This window comes from Rana temporaria, chromosome 2 (genome assembly GCF_905171775.1).
Source record: "Rana temporaria chromosome 2, aRanTem1.1, whole genome shotgun sequence".
In the NCBI taxonomy this organism is placed as follows: domain Eukaryota; kingdom Metazoa; phylum Chordata; class Amphibia; order Anura; family Ranidae; genus Rana; species Rana temporaria.
This window is the reverse complement of record NC_053490.1, coordinates 445,566,022-445,583,435: the sequence shown is the minus strand read 5'-3', so window position 1 is coordinate 445,583,435 and position 17,414 is coordinate 445,566,022. Positions and strand designations below refer to the sequence as shown.

Here is a 17,414-nt window from a genome sequence, read left to right as displayed (position 1 = left end):
AAAATTGATGAAGTGTTCATTGTCATGATGGTACTTGTGTGCAAACAACAATAAGCCTAGTTTATGAAAGTGTTGTAAGGTAAAAAAAGTAAAAGCTGCCAATAGAAATAATGTAGCATCTTACATTTCCCCGTAGTACAGAAGAGGAATGAAAGGGATTACCTAACTACTATAGGAAATATAAAGGAAGTGCTTTCTAAACAAATATTATATTCCATTTTTAAATTAAACATTTAATTTAAAATGTTCTGCTTATTTCTAAGGGTTTGAGGTGCACACACAGTCCTTTCAGCAGATGTGAAAATTATTTGAGTACATCGACCCTTGACACTGCCTAACATAGTTCATATAAACAGGTCAATATACTGTAATCCATAGTAACCAATAAAATCTGGACCCATTTAAATTGGCAAGAAGAGTGATTTCAGAATGATTACTATAGGTTACTATCAGCCAATTAAATGGTATATGTTTTAGTTTTTTCATTTTATTTTAACCATGTAATTTTTATATTTTTTATTGGTAAGTGAACACAAATGAAACAGCTATAATGGCATACCTGAGTATAATTCTTAAATATTCTATGCTGTCGGCTTCTTCACATTTTATAGAAAGGATCAAGTTTCCTAGGCTGCTTCCAGTGCAATAAAAGTTTAAATGGTCCTGAAACAGGAAAACACAGACGGTAAATTAATGTATGTCTTTCTGACTAAAGTGAACCTGCATTTGGGCACACACTATGCAGAAATGCCTTACTTCTGTCCAACTCAGAGTCAAGTTCCATACAACCCTGAGCTATTTGAAAACCCTATTCAAAGAGAAGGCTCCAACTGCAAGGAGAGATCTTCAGGTACAGAGATACTGCCAAAGACTCCAAGAGGTGTAATAAATTGAGGATTAATAAAGTATCTATTGGCACAAGGCAATCCTTAGATGGCCTAGATAAATGGACATGAAAGCAACACTGATTTTTTTTTAAATCTTTACAGATGAACTGTGGTGGCATTTAAACACAAGAGAAGTTAATGCCAACACAGGCATTGCTAGTTAGAGAGTGCACAGCAATATTGTTCACACTGTTGTCCATATCTGAATGACACTTCTGTTAATCTATAGCAAGAGCCTCCAAACGTTCTAAACAACGTCCCAGCTTACTATCCTTCAGACTTCAGCAGTGCCAGACTGTGGCCAGAAGGAGTAGAAAATGCCCCAGGGTCAGTGGGAGTAAGCACTGCCCCATTATTGGTTTTAGTGGGAGTAATTTTGTCCCAATATTGGTATCTGTGGGAATAATAGTGCCCCATTGTTGACATCAGTGGGAGGTATGGCATCCCATCATTGGTGCCGAATAAAGGAATAATGGACTTTGTAGGCACGTATAAAAATATATTTAACACTTTTTAATAATTCACATAAAATGCATACATATACATCACATAATATATGTGGTAAAGCAATATGGGACACAGTGGTTTGATCCTAGAGGTAGAGGAAATGCCCACACTGAGATGTAGCATGCCTCCCGGTAGTTCCCACAGTCCTCATAGATTAAAAATAATTGCTCACTCTACATGTTTCGCGACCTGAATGTCGTTTCTTCAGGAGCTTCAATAATTCTAGTTGGAAAAACATACTCAAATTAAAATACAGTACAATACTGTATTTGAATTTGAGTATGTTTCTCCAACTAGAATTATTAAAGCTCCTGAAGAAGCTACAATCAGGTTGCGAAACATGTAGAGTAATTCTTTTTAATCTATGAGGACTGTGGGAACTACCAAGAGACACGCTACATCTCAGTGTGGGAATTTCCTCAATATTGCCACACAGGAAGTATTAACTAAGTGCTACCTCTAGGATCAAACCACTGTGTCCCATATTGCTTTACCACATACATTATGTGATGTATATGTATATATTTCATGTGAATTCCTAAAAAGTTTTATATATATTTTTATACGTGCCTACAATGTCCATTATTTCTTTATTCAGCATCTTTAGATTACATAGGATGTGGCACACTTATACTTTGGTGTCTAATTGCCACCTGAGGGCAAAGCAATAAATCCAATTTCATCCCATCATTGGTGTCAGTGGGCAGAATAGTGCCCCACCACTGTTCTCAGTGTGAAGAATGGTGCCCCGTCATTGGTGTCATTTGTGGATGAAATAGTGCCCCAAGGGCTGGATAGAGGCAAGCAAAAGGTCACAGTTTGGAGACCATGGATGAATGGGGACAGTTGCTGCAAATTCTGTTTAGCTGCAGTATAGGGTATAGGGTCAAAGCAGTGATATGCATCTACAGATGTTGATTGCTACCTCATGAGAATGAAGCCCAAATGTGCACACCTTGAACTTTGATTGGATTTATTTTTTAACTTTATAAGAACTGTATTTATTGGCGTATAACACTCACTTTTTTACCCTGAAAATAGAGAGTAAATTGTGCCTGCGTGTTATACGCAGGGGGCTGTGGGAAGTTTTTTTCCTGAAACTTCCCTCTTAAAGTTAGGGTGCGTGTTATACGCCTGTGCGTGTTATACGCCGATAAATAAGGTAGCTAGTAAAATTTAGTTTGTACAGACTTACTTTAGTATCCGTTGTATAAGATACTGCATGAGGTATTTTATATTTTAAATAATTTTATTGTTTATTACAAGCATTTAAAAAATAGCACCAACAGATCATAGCACGTTAAAAATAAAAGAAATCATAGATTAAAAATCACTTTTACAGTTACAGGATTGGGAAAACTAAGCTTATTTCCTCCAATAGCTATAAAAAGGAAGAATGGTTTACTAAAATAAAACTGCTACACATCATTTATAAGGACATAAAATGCTTCAGAATTTGGTATCAGCAATTGCTTTTTGAATATTTCCCTGAAGTGATAAGTATTACTGAGATTTTAAGGTATGCTCCAAAGATACAATATCCAACTCAAGATGGTGATGGGACTGCTGGACGATGACATTTACATTAAAAACAATTTTAATAAGTATTTCCACATAGAAAATCAATAGATTTTTATCCTACTCTGCTTACAGTGGGAGCTTTTTTTTTATTTTTTTGTTTATTATTTTTATTATTTTGGGGGAGAATCAGAATATTACTGTCTGGGGCTATGTTGTGATGATTTCCCTTCTTTTCTTTAATCCACCCCTAAGGCAGATCATAAATAGAAATAGGCGCTGTGAGCACCATGTGCTGTGGGTTCTTCCTTTTAAACATTAAACCCCACAGTAATTATAATGTATAATGCAGGATGTTCAAACAGCTGCAAGAGCAAATTCAGCCCTGTCATTATTACACACGAGTAAAAAATGAGGTGAGAGACAACTCTCAGAAAATAAATGAACCAAAATCCCCTGAATGAAGGAAGAGAAGAACAAAATGTTCTTAAATTTTGAAAATTAAACATTATTAAAACATGTGTAAGACATTTGAGCCTTACTAAGTATTTAAGGTAATGAATACTTACCTAAGACATGCTGAAACTATTAGACCTTTCAAATGTCAACCTCTAAAACTATAAATATTATTATAAAGAAAATAATTAGTGCCAACAGTTTGTGCAGCACTTTTCAAAATGGAGGGCCACAGTACAGTTACAATATAAATTAAAGCGGTTGTATAGTCCATTTTGGTACTTTTACCTACAGGTAAGCCTATAATAAGGCTTACCTGTAGGTAAAAAAAATATTTCCTAAACCCTTTGGGTGGGCACGGGCGGGCCCCTCTAGGTCCGCATCACCCTACAGGTGGAGCCCTCCAAAGGTGACGGCTGCCCTGGTGCTATGCGCCCCGAGGACAACATGAAACCGGCCAATCGGGGACCTGGTGGAGACCTGTTGGTCCAGCCCCCCGCACAGTGCACGGCCACACACACGGAGCAATTGATTTGTGGATGAATGATGGTATGACTAACATTTTTTAACTTTGAGATGTTGAAGTCATATTGTTATTTATTAAAAATGGATCCTCTGATGTTTAATTATGCAGGCTAGGGGGGCAGATTGTGGGGACTGGGGGGTGTATTGTGGGGGCGGGGGACGGTGCCCCTGCGCCCCTTGTGGACCGGCGGCCACTGCTCATTAGAGCTTACAATCTATATTATTTAAAGTTACTTGCTGTGACTCCTCCCATCGGCTCTTACATCACTCAGGAAGCATGTCAAACATTTTTTGGAATATCATATGAGTGGAGGTTTTTCTTATTCGGTACAGTTTTTACATTATTTCATTACAATGTCTTTTTAAAATGTGTTCAGGGAAATATTTTAATTGTATTTCTGAAATAAAAATGTGATTTTATAATATTTTGTTGTATGTTGGTACCTTTAGGCTAGGTAGGTTCACACTGCTGCAATCCGATTTTGATCTGACTTTCTGCACGATAATGTAGCAATTTGGATGCAACTTGGATACGGTTTGTATATTCTTTGAGGCCAAAATCATTTTAGAATTGCACCAAAGTAGTACAGGAACCTTTTACAAAATTGCACTGTGCTGAGCTGTATTGATGTGTACAGGCACTGTTGAAAACAAAGTGATTTCCATTCTCATGAGATTCTGTGCATCTCAAGTCACTTCTGAAATCGCACTAGTGTGAATGGAGCCTTAAAGTAATTTTTTTAAAAATTCTGGAACATCTAAATAATGGTTGAAATGTCTAGACTAATTCCACTCACATGCTTTTAAACCTGTAGGACAAAGGCATAATAATGCATTGCATACTAGCTCATTATAAAATACTTACCTCAGAACAAAGCTGTTAAAGCGGCCCCCCACACCGCTGAGACGGCTGACATTTTCCCCGGAGTTTCTTCTGGGTTTGTGGGCTCCAGAGGTGTGATTGGCTGGAGCCGCGATGACATCAATCCGGCGCATGCACAATCGGTCGTTCCTTCAGTGTGCATGCGCCGATGGTGTCGGCGGCGTGTATAGTAAATATCTCCTAAATGGTGCAAGTTTAGGAGAAATTTACAGTACCTACAGGTAATCCTTATTATAGGCTTACCTGTAGACCCTTTTCACACTGGGACGGTTTGCAGGCACCACTGCGCTAAAAATAGCGCCTGCAAACCGACCTGAAAAAGCGGCTACTGTTTCTCCAGTGTGAAAGCCCGATGGTATTAACCCTTTTTTGGCCGCTAGCGGGGGTAAAATTGCACTGCTAGTGGCCGAATACCGCCGCAATTCCGGCAGTGAAGCGTCGCTAAAAATAGCGGCGCTTTACCGCAACCGCACCGCCCGCCCCAGTGTGAAAGGGCAGATATACAAAAACAAATCTCCTGCGCTCTGGTATTTTCGGGAAGTGCTATGAGGTGGTGCAGTTCAATTAAAAGTTATCTTCTAGAGTCTTGCAGACCTCCTCAGAATCGTGGGAATTCATAGAACTATAAAGGAGAAAAAAAGAGCGGAGGGCGCACCGACCTAGTGTGATACTGATAAAATGAATTTATTCAAATATTAAATTTAATCGTTTGAACCAACAGTCAATCTTACAGCTGACGCGTTTCAGGGGCGTACCCCTTTCTTCAGAGCTTAGTGAGCACTACTGCAGACCACTAAGCTCTGAAGAAAGGGGTACGCCCCTGAAACGCGTCAGCTGTAAGATTGACTGTTGGTTCAAACGATTATTCGTGTTCCACTGATGTTGCTGGACATCTGCTGCACTAATTTTAAAGCCTGATTTTAACTCCACTTTTGTGAGTATAACTATTGATTTTAATATTTGAATAAATTCATTTTATCAGTATCACACTAGGTCGGTGCGCCCTCCGCTCTTTTTTTCTCCCAGTGTGAAAGGGGCCATAGGTACAATAAAAGAGGAAGACTTTAATTCCTCTTTAAGCCCCGTACACACGGGGCAGAATGTTGGGAGACATTGCTGGTACAAACAATACTGGCTGACATTCTGCCAATGTGTATGTCAGCCTGACCAAAAGAAGCCAGCCATTCGGAAAACCAGCAGCCGATTGACTCCCAATCAGCACTCTCAGCCAATGGCAGGAAGCATTAATCAGAATGTTCTGGTGGGGGGGCGTCCCCCTGTCACAACAGAACAGCTCAGCAGGGGAGATCCCTGGTCTAATCTCACATTGTTAGTACAGTGGCTCCCGACCAAAGCTGTCACGTTTTTCTGTAGTGTGTACCAGGCTTAAATCACAAAGCAAATGTGCAATAGGTATGAATAAGTGTATTAAGATTTCTAATAAAAAAGATGTTTCTACCTTTAGGTAAAATATGTGAAATCGACCTTATCTAATACAGAATGGTCCACAGTTTGGCTCATTCCCTGCTCTCTAGCTGAGGAGCTTTCAGCCTATCATAGCAGTATTGATCAGTGCTATATCATCATGTACCTTTATTATCAGAAGCATTTCAAATATCCATTGCTAAATGCTATTTAAGCTGTAGAGTACCTTTTTAAATGTATTCATATATTGCTATTACCCAAAACATATTTTCAATACCATTATGATTTTTGAATAGTACGTCTATTAGAGGTCCTGTAATCTTTCAGAATTTTATCACGTTACACTAAAATTAAATGAACAGAAATACCTCCTAAAACATCAGAAATACCCCTGGCAATACACATACCATTGGTTTACAGACTTATGCCGCGTACACACCATCACTTTATGTGATGAAAAAAAATGACGTTTTTAAAAACGTCACTTTAATTGACTGTGTGTGGGGGAAAACGTCGTTTTATGTCTTGTAAAAAACGACCAAAAAAAATTGAAGCATGCTTCAATTTTATGTGTCGTTTTTCAAAAGTGCACTTTTTACTTCACAGAAATTGACCGTATGTAGCAAAAAACGTCGTTTTCTAAGACGTTTTTTCATCCACGCATGCCCAGAAGCTAGCTTCAATGGTAAAACGTGGTGGAACGTAACCTCACTTTGCAAGAACATTGTGAGAAAAACGATGGTGTGTAGGCAACTTCGTCTTTGAAAATTGAAGTTTCAAAAACGTCATTTTTTACTTCACAGAAAGTGTCGTTTTTTTTCATCACATAAAGTGATGGTGTGTATGCGGCATTACAGTAATTATTGTCTGTAAATTCATGACTACTCTGCAACTGTTAGTACCACACTAAAACAATTTTTAGGTAATCATTTAGCGTGGGTCCTTTTTTTCTAGGCGACAGAAGCTAATCTATTTATGATAGATAAGAAGGTTCCTTTAAATTTCAAGGCATTCATGTACCAGGGGACGCAGCAAGGCCTTTTGCACCATCAATGTATATATATAAATATTGTACATTCACATCAGTCCCTGCCCTCAAGGAGCTTACGATCTAAGGTTCCTAACTCACATTCTTACATACACAAGGTCAATTTAAACAGATCAGTCAATTAACCTACCAGCATGTCTTTGGAGTGTGGGAGGAAACAGAGAGAACATGCAAACTCCAGGCAGGTATTGCTGCGCTAGGGATTCAAACAGCTGACCATAGAGCTGCTGGGGTAACCACTTAGCCCCTGTGCTGCCCATAAATTACTGCACTCAAATGTTCCTTCATTTTGTTTTCCAGCTATGAATGCATTGCCACATTATGTATTTTTATCAAGAAAAAAACGCTACACTGCTACAAATGTGACATTTTGTTTACCAGTGTTCAAGAGGCTAACAAAGTATGAGGCCTCGTACACACGACCGAGGAACTCGACGGGCGAAACACATCGTTTTCCTCGTCGAGTTCCTTGTTAGGCTGTCGAGGAACTCGACAAGCCAATTTTCTCCATTTCCGTCAAGGAAATAGAGAACATGCCCTCTTTTTGGCTCATCGAGTTTCTTGACAGTTTCCTCGACGAAAATGTACACACGACCGGTTTCCTCTGCAAAAAAATATCTCCCAGCAAGTTTCTTGCTGGTTTTTGCCGAGAAACTCGGTCGTGTGTACGAGGCCTGAGAGTTATAGACATAAATTCAGCTGTTGAATCATATTCTTCTCCATTTAGAAACTGCCACCTCAATTTCCATTAATAAGTGAACAAACCTTTCCCAAGAAGTGCTTTCTGTAGGCCCGAGCAGAACCCTTGTATTCTAGTTTGTATCCGTATGTGCTGGGGCTCATGGGTTCTTCCTCCTCATCACAAATACTGCTGTCAGATGATGTTGGAGTGCATATGTTTTCTGGATCTTCGATCCAATAACCACCAAACTGAGGCAGAATAACCAAAGGATATTCGGTATCCTTCTCTAAAATCTGTAAGACAAAATTAATAGAGATTTATTAGTCAATTTACTGCTAATCAACCTGTATATCTGACTACACTGTCATTTACTGGAGTGTAGCTATGCGGGCTGCCTAGAGTAGTAAGATAAGGCAGCCCGATTTTCTAAATGAAATATGAGGACACTCTACTGAGCTTGACAAAGGTTCTAATCCTTTGCTATTCTATCCAAAACTAAAAAAAATAATGTTTTTGGCTACACATATAATTTAATTCATATTTTTGGTAAACATAGATACAATTGTTATCTATTAGCTGTTATTGGTTTATGTTGTTATGCATATAGAAAACTTTGGTAAATGGGCTGCCACCGTTTTTTTTTTGCCTATCAAAAAATCACTGTCACTGAAAAATAAGCCATTTATACAGTATAACCACTTAAGACCCGGATTATGCAGGTTAAGGATCTTGCCCCTTTTTGTGATTCGGCACTGCGCCGCTTTAACTGACAATTGCGCGGTCGTGCGACGTGGCTCCCAAACAAAATTGGCGTCCTTTTTTTCCCACAAATATAGCTTTGTTTTGGTGGTATTTTATCACCTCTGCGGTTTTTATTTTTTGCGCTATAAACAAAAATAGAGCGACAATTTTGAAAATAATGCAATATTTTTTACTTTTTGCTATAGTAAATATCCCCAAAAAAGATATAACATTTCTTTTTTCCTCAGTTTAGGCTGATACGTATTCTTCTACCGATTTTTTGGTAAAAAAATCGCAATAAGCGTTTATCGATTGGTTTGCGCAAAATTTATAGCGTTTACAAAATAGGGGATAGTTTTATTGCATTTTTATTAATAATTTTTTTTTTTACTACTAATGGCGGCGATCAGCGTTTTTTTTCGTGACTGCGACATTATGGTGGATACATCGGACAATTTTGACACTTTTTTGGGACCATTGTCATTTTCACAGCAAAAAGTGCTATAAAAATGCACTGTTTACTGTGAAAATGACAATTGCAGTTTAGGAGTTAACCACTAGGGGGCACTGTAGGGGTTAAGTGTGACCTCATATGTGTTTCTAACTGTAGAGGGGCTGGGCTGGACGTGTGACGTCAGTGATCGTCTTTCCCTATATCAGGGAAGAGACGATCACTGACACTGCCACAATGAAGAACGGGGAAGGTGTGTTTACACACACCTCTCCCCGTTCTTCAGCTCCGGTGACCGATCGCAGGACACCAGCGGCGATCGGGTCCGCGGGTTCCGCGGTCGTGGTCACGGAGCTTCGGACCGGGTCGCGAGCGCCCCGCTCGCAGCGCGCTCGCGACCCCGCCATTCTGCCGACGTACATCGCCGTGAATGGGTCCTTAATGGATAATGTGCACTAGAAAAAACGCAATCTATTTTTAAATATAGCCTATATACATTTACTGATGTGACTTTCAGAACTGAGAAAACATTTTAAGTTGCTTTAGAAAAAATCTGTAATATACGCAATGTTTTTTGTGCTTATTTAACACAGAATACTGTAGGTAAGAGGGTGGGAAAATTGAGAAAGATGAAGTTCCTCTTTAATATTATACTAATTGCAGGGACTACTCCCAGTGAAAGTGGGGCACTGTGTGTAAATGCCCGGTACACACCATGAGATTATCGGACGAATGATCGTCCCTTTTTTTTTTTTGTGCATGCTAATCTCAGATCGATCTTGAAGAGTTACTAAAATCACGAAAATTCTCGTGTGACAGAAAAAGAAATCGGAAGTGATGTAATGTGCTGTAATGCATTTGTATTGCACTTTCACGTGACAGCTGTACTAATTAAATGAAAATCGTTCGATCTGGCATTGTACAAATGTTTTTTAATGCATGTGGATAATATCGGACGAACTGTCATAATCGGCTCTCAAAAGCTCTGTACTAACGATCCGATTATCGTACATGATGATTCACATGATTTTCTGATCGTTTGTAGGGGGCATAAAGGAGTTGTAAAGGCAGAAGGTTGTTTATCTTAATACATTCTATGCATTAAGATAAAAAAAAATCTATGTGTAGCAGCCACCCCAGCACCCCCTAATCTTTAATCTGAGCCTCATCTCTCTGCAGCGATGTCCACAAGTGTCTAAGTCGTTTGGGACACTCCTCATGACTGGCTGAGACACAGCAGCGGCACCATTGCCTCCTGCGGCTGTGAATCAAAGTCAGTCAGCCAATCAGGGGAGAGAGGGGGCAGGGCCGGGTCGGGGCTCTGTGTCTGAATGGATACACGGAGCTTAATTGCCCCCATAGAAAGTTGTGGGCTTTGGGGGCACTGAACAGGGAAGGACTAAGAGCACAGAGGGACACAAGGACAGTAGGATCTGGGCTGCTCTGTGTAAAACAACGGGACAGAGGAGGTAAGTACATTTTAAGTACATTGTAAGTTTTTTTTTTTAAAACAAGACTTTACAATCACTTTAAGCCCTGTACACATGGTCAGAAAATCGTAGAAAAATACCGCTTTCAAAGCAATCGTACGATAATCTGATTGTTAGTACAGAACTTTCGGGAGTCGATTGTGACAGTTGATGTGATATTTTATCCGATCGGACATTCAGCAAAAAAAAATTGTATGATACCAGATCATACGATTTTCATTTAATCAGTAAAGCTGTCGTTTGAAAATGCAATACAAATGCATTACAAAACATTTCATCACTTCCAAATTTGTATTCTGCTGTACAAGAATTTTTGTGACTTTAGTAAACTCTTCAGGTTCGATCTGAGATTAGCATGCAAAAAATAAAATGGGCAATCATTTGTCCAATAATCTTACTGTGTGTATGGGGCATAATAAACCTCAAAGGGTGTATTTGAGCCCAAACCCCCACTTACGTAGGAGATCAGTGCCTATTTGCCACTGAAAAGCTGCCTGCATACAGGATTACAACTGAGGCCTTAGTGATTTACTATTCTTATTCTTAAAGGTTAAAGAGTTTTCTTAAAGGTTTACCTCCTCAATGCTGGGATATGGTATATAGTCATCCTGAAATGAGAAAAAAAGTTACAATAAAAAAATAAGACATATTACGTTTTGTTTACATCAGAATTTTTGCTGACTTTTTTAATCTTGAGATTTTATCATGTATTAGAATAAAGTTTATATTTTATTATTGAGCTTTTGTTGCTCTGTAAATGTACGGCCCATTTAAAGTCCCCTACTTCACCCCACACTCGTGTGGTTAGTGGAATCTCTCTTCAAATTACTGCTCTATGGGATGGTGTCATTATACTAGTGTGTTATAACTCCGCCCACATAAATAATGTTTTATTATATACCTTATTTTAGACTCAGTGATGTCATCATATGTCATCAAGCAGATCGTGGCTCATTGGAGGGGCTGAATGGGTGATATACATATATATATAGTTTCCTGAAAACATCACAGCACCCTGCCTTAGTACTTATCTCAAGAGCTTTTGGCCCTGATGCAACACTGGACTGGCTCTTGAGAGGAGTTATGCAAATATCAATATGCCTTTAAGGGTGGGTATCAGTCTAGAAGATTGGGCATTTGTAGGCAGGCAATATTTGCAAGCAGAATGCATGACAGAAAAGATCTAAAGTCCATTGAATGAAAGGAGTTAGGCAGAGGGGAAGGGGGATGTGGCTAAATGATGCTGGATGTGCTTCAGACAGGAAAAGAGGCAAGCTCTATCTGACTTGCTACAGGTTCTAATGCAATCTAAGAAAATCGTGAAAAGTGTGAGGTGAAATTAAAGTAGAGGAATTTATACAACTTCTGTCACTGAGTTGCCCCCCCATTTTACTCACCTGAGCCCGTTCGTTCCCACGCCGGAGACACGCACACCCTCTCTGGCCGGGGTCTCGGCTCTTAATTGGATAGATTGATAGCAGCACAGCCATTAGTTTCCGCTGCTGACAAATCCAATGACACGAGCGCCGGTTGGCGGAGGCTGAGTCCGTCTTATTTAGAACATTACTAATGATGGATAACCATCAATACAGATAGTTTCTATTTAATGCATGCCATTGTATAAATTGAGGCCTCGTTGTCATTATGCCAGCACACTGTCATGTACAGTATAATGTTGTCAACCCGTAGAAGACATAATTTTTTACATTCATTTTAGAAGAACCGGCTGTGGATTAAAGCAACAAATCAGAGTAAGCCATCCCAAAAAAAAACTTTAAATGAAAAAAAAAATTCTGAATCTGTTTGCCTTAAAATATTAGTACATTTTTGTGACAGACACTTTGCAATGGCCTTCAAACTGTTATTTTTCATAGAAAGTCCATCTTCAAGCCAAACTTTTATAGTGTTTCCTTAACAGCGGTGCAGATTTTCTTGCTGAGTATAAATGCATTTTTTGTGATAACCCAGTGTGTCTTTCTAGTATTTTAAATAAAACACGAGTCTGAAATCACAAAACGACTGTCACCTGTCTTGTCATTTTTGAAATATCATATTCAGCAATATGACTGCTGAGGTACAAAGACCTAGGAGGAATCAGCTGTTAAATCTTAAACCTTAGAAACCTTGCACCCCCATAAAAGAAACCACACCATTTAGTTGGAAAAAAGGGCAAAGCCACAGCTATCTTTAATTTCCAACACAAAACATTTTTAACCAGTGCCAGTCACAGTTGTACTGTGAGTACGCTTTAACATTAACTATTAAAAGGGGCCTGTGCTTACCATAAGTGCTAGACAGACAGACTAATTCTAACTTCCGATTCAGGGCATAGCCCATTACAGCAACTTTAAATGCTGGCAAGGTCAAAAAACATAGCTAAAGCTGTGACAGACCAACTAAAGGGGCGGGAGGGTGGGCAGTTCTTCCAGCCACTGTTCTTCAAAAGACCCAGAATTCACCTTGGGCAGAACTTTTAACTGTACTTAGGCCCAGCCCTCACCCTGTATCATTCAGGCAATTGTATTTGACCCATTTGCATACTGTGTTCTACCACGCCCAGCCATGCCCCATCAGTCAAGGCTCTCTTTCCCTATAGAGATCAAGAGGCCTTCAGGTTGATTTGAGTTAAGACATTTGGTAATACATTTTATCCCCTCAAAATTTAGATTTTGATTGTTTTACCAAAATCCTTGTCCTGATGCTGATCTGAGAATTATGTCTAAGGTGTCCATTTATACACTGCCATGAGTCAGGCCTGATTTGTTATAGGAAGAGACAGCACTGAAAATAATAACCACCATTTGTGCCCTATTAATGTCAGACAATTTCAAAACCTGTATAAAGCTAATTGTTGAATATGAGATTAAAGAAGTGCCAGATACTCTTTAGGGAGAATCTATATTGTTATAATTTAAGTCTAGTTTTAAAATATTTTTTGGATGTTTACATATGTATATATCGATCTTTATAGCATTTTCCATTACTTATTAAAAATCTTTCATTTACTTTTTTAACATTGAACACAGGTTGCTTCCTTTAAACAGACATGTCGGGACCCATCTATATACCGCTATAAGTAATATGGCCCATAAAAAAGTGGGTTATAAGCATAAACACAAGATGTTTTAGACTTTTGTTAATAAATATTGAAGATTTTAACTTTATCCTTTGGTTTGAATTTCATATTGCACCGTTATAGTCCTATATCATTCGTTCTCTTTTTTCTAAAAATCCAGGGATGAGGTGCTTAGGTTTTTGCGATGACTAGTCCACATTAGATCACATTTTAAATAACAATACAGTTTTTGGTTTACTACTGAACATTGCTACTTAACATACAAATGTAAAAATGTATTGTATATGTTCCCTTTAAATTAGCAGGTCCTTATAGTAATGTCATTCTATTTTCCTAAATGCTCAGTCATACAGTGGTAAGAAATTACACACTACCAATGGACACATTTTCCACATTCGTGGACTTCAAGGGTATGCTTGAGATAGGGGATTATTTTCATGCTTCAATATACTCTGTACTGTAGACTTAAGCCGACCATACATGGATCGAAATTTGGCCAGTATAGCAGGGACTGGGTGAAATTCGATCCATGTATCTACTGATCAACCCGTCAGGCTGTACAACCAGCCTGTTGGGTTTTTCCCAATTGATCAGTGCTGCCGGCTATAGTCCGCTCAACCCCCAAAAAATTATTAATGTATGGGCTGCCTTAGACACTGCTTAGATGGCACAGGGAGATCTTGGGCACATTAGTACAGTTACAGGGCAGGGAAATTGACTGTGGCTTTGTAAAATGGGGCTTTTACCTTAACCAGCTATAGTAGGATACCTGCATTGTATTATAAAATCATAGTAGAGAAACAATTTACTTTTTTTTATTACAATTTGACGTAAAACATGTCTGTTAAAAGATTATTGCTTTTTTTTTTCTGAGCAACAATAAACAGCATATGGAGCAAAAGATAAGGCATGATGTAAGTGCATGATGGGGCATCAAAACAAAGCTTATTTGTAAGCTCTATGTAAATATGTTCTCCCAAACTAACCCAGCCGTTGTTCCGCTGTGTGTCGCATAGACACGGCTCTTTGTCATCTCTTTTACCGTGCATCAATGATGAGTACATTACAGTGAAAACAGAATTCCACTGTGCCCAGTCCTGCATGTATTATGAATGCAGACAACAAACTATAAAAATCAAACTTGAGTTTTATTAAGCCAGATGGTGAAACAAAACCATAGAACTTGTTTAAGTTGATTTTGAAAGTAACTTCTGGCTGGAAACTCATAACCCATGCTTATTATCAGCAGAGCTTTTCCCTACATTGCTTATTCAGGCAGAATTCTGCTATACTGAGATTTAACAAACAACCCCCTACGCGTTTAAACTTTTTCAAAGAATGGCCATCCATGTATGTAAAGGTTCCAAAATAACTCACAAGACAAAATTGCTTCTATTGCAATGTAGCAAATCTCCAGTTATGCTGCCAATAGGGTGCACTGTGGCCTGCATGTGGTACAAGTATTTAAGTAAGTTGCTAAGAGCAAATCTTATCATTATGTATGGCGGTGCATTTGGTTGTAGGCCCCAATCAGCCATACATGCTTTGTAATTAGAAGGGCACTAAGCATAGGAAGAACGGTTCTCAAAAGTCGTCTCCGAATTTGGCCAATGTGATAACTGTTATATATTTGCATTTGCAAATTACTTGGCAAATGAGTTGCAATAGCAGGTTGACTGTAATCTTTCTGATATTGTAGCTGCATATAAAAGAGGCCTGCCCACTTTATTTGCAGTCTGACCTTATGCTGCATGCTGTGCACAGTGGACTGTGGGGTAGATTCAGATAGATCAGCGGATCTTTAGATCCGCGTAATCTATCTTATTTACGATCCGCCAGCGCAAGTTTTTGAGGCAAGTGCTGTATTCAGAAAGCACTTGCCTCTAAAGTTGCGCCGGCGGATCGTAAATCCCCCGGCAGGATTCAAATTCCGCGGCTAGGGGGAGTTTACTATTTAAATCAGGCGCGTCCCCACGCCAATCGTACTGCGAATGCGCCGCCGGCTAAATTTTCCAGTGTGCATTGATCCAAATGACGTTGCTAGGACGTCATTGGTTTCGTCGTGAGCGTAAATTGCGTACGGCCGTATTCTGAATCAACTTACGCAAATGACGTAAAAATTCAAAACTCGCGCGGGAACGATGGCCATACTTAACATAGGATACCCCTCACATAGCAGGGGTAACAATACGCCGGAAAAAGCCGAACGCAAGCGCCGTAAAAAAAAACGACGGGCGGGCATTCGTTTCTGAATCGGCGGATCTCCTCATTTGCACATTCGTCACGTATACAAACGGAAGCGCCACCTAGCGGCCAGCGCTAGATTGCAGCCTAAGATCCGACAGTGTAAGTCACTTACACCTGTCGGATCTTAGGGAGATCTATGCGGAACCTGATTCTACGAATCAGGCACATAGATCCGACCGTCGGATCTCAGAGATACGACGGCGTATTAGGAGATACGCCGTCGTATCTCTATCTGAATCTGCCCCAATGAGTCTAGCATAGCATTTCAGATGGGCCAGGATATGTCAGTGACTCTGATCACTCTCTGTACTGTTGTAGTTCTCAGTTCTTGGTAATAATGTAATGTGTATTAGTCCTGCAGTGCTCTCAACATCTAAACCCATCCTATCATGATATGCCCAGTTGAGCTTTAACCTTACTGCCATTAACCTAAGAAGCACAAACCAGATAAAACTGCAGGAAATACATTTCAAAACACTGGACTGAGAAAAGTTCACAGTTTTTTTATTTTGTACTAGGGGCCCCTGTACTGTCACAAATGTAGCACACAACTGATAGCCAGTCAGGGTTTTGAGGGAAAGCACAATTTATAGGTCGGCTTAATGGATTACTGCAAGCATTTATTTCTAAAGCTGACTATACACTAGTAGATTTTCTAACAAAAAATTCCCAGTACATTTGACAGCTTGATGAATGACGTTCAAAAGTAGAATTTTTTTTTGCTTTAAACATCTGGTTTTGAAAAAAAGTAATTTTATCACGTGAAAAAAAAACACACACTGTACACTGTTAAAAACTTATTTGGTTTGAGAAAACTTTTCCATCCTTCTCCTTCGAATTTTCTCATCACTGGAGTCGGAAATTAAGTTCAATTTGACCCCGCGAATGGATAGGAAATTGAACTAACGTTCTTGGAACAATAATTTTTGAACAAAATTCTACCAGAGTATAGTCAGCTTGCTAAATACCAATTTAAACAATCAAAACTAGCCTATCCAAGCCTTCTGATTGGACACTGGTGAGGTCACCCTCTGCTAATGCTTTCTGTAAGCTATATGCAGTGCTGATCCTCCTATTCTAAGTCTGAGTGCTTTTGTGCAGGAGTCACCCGGGGATAGATTTAAAGGGGTTGTAAAGGTAAAAAATGTTTTCCCTAAATAGCTTCCTTTACCTTAGTGCAGTCCTCCTTCACTTACCTCATTCTTTCGATTTTGCTTTTAAATGTCCTTATTTCTTCTGAGAAATCCTTGCTTCCTGTTCTTCTGTCTGTAACTACACGCAGTAATGCAAGGCTTTCTCCCTGGTGTGAAGAAAGCCTCTTGAGGGGGCGAGCAGGCAAGTCAGGACACTCTCTACTTTGCAGATAGAAAAAGGAGCTGTGTGTTAGTGGGCGTCCTGACTATCCTGCTCGCCCTTTTCCCCCCTCAGGAGGCTTTCTCCACACCAGGGAAAAAGCCTTGCATTACTGTGTGGAGTTA

At 39.4% G+C, this 17,414-nt stretch overlaps 1 protein-coding gene across 9 annotated transcripts in view; it reads right to left on the bottom strand.

The window, feature by feature from the left end:
* RAP1GAP2 (RAP1 GTPase activating protein 2) overlaps positions 1-17,414 on the bottom strand; it is a 794,986-nt gene that overhangs the window by 101,482 nt on the left and 676,090 nt on the right. For all 9 annotated transcript variants that reach the window (XM_040338455.1, XM_040338453.1, XM_040338460.1 and 6 more), the window contains 3 exons: positions 11,189-11,221; positions 8,015-8,224; positions 560-663 (listed from right to left, as the gene is read on the bottom strand). In XM_040338455.1, the coding sequence (XP_040194389.1) occupies positions 560-663; positions 8,015-8,224; positions 11,189-11,221 (347 nt within the window). The remainder of the gene's footprint in view (positions 1-559; positions 664-8,014; positions 8,225-11,188; positions 11,222-17,414) is intronic.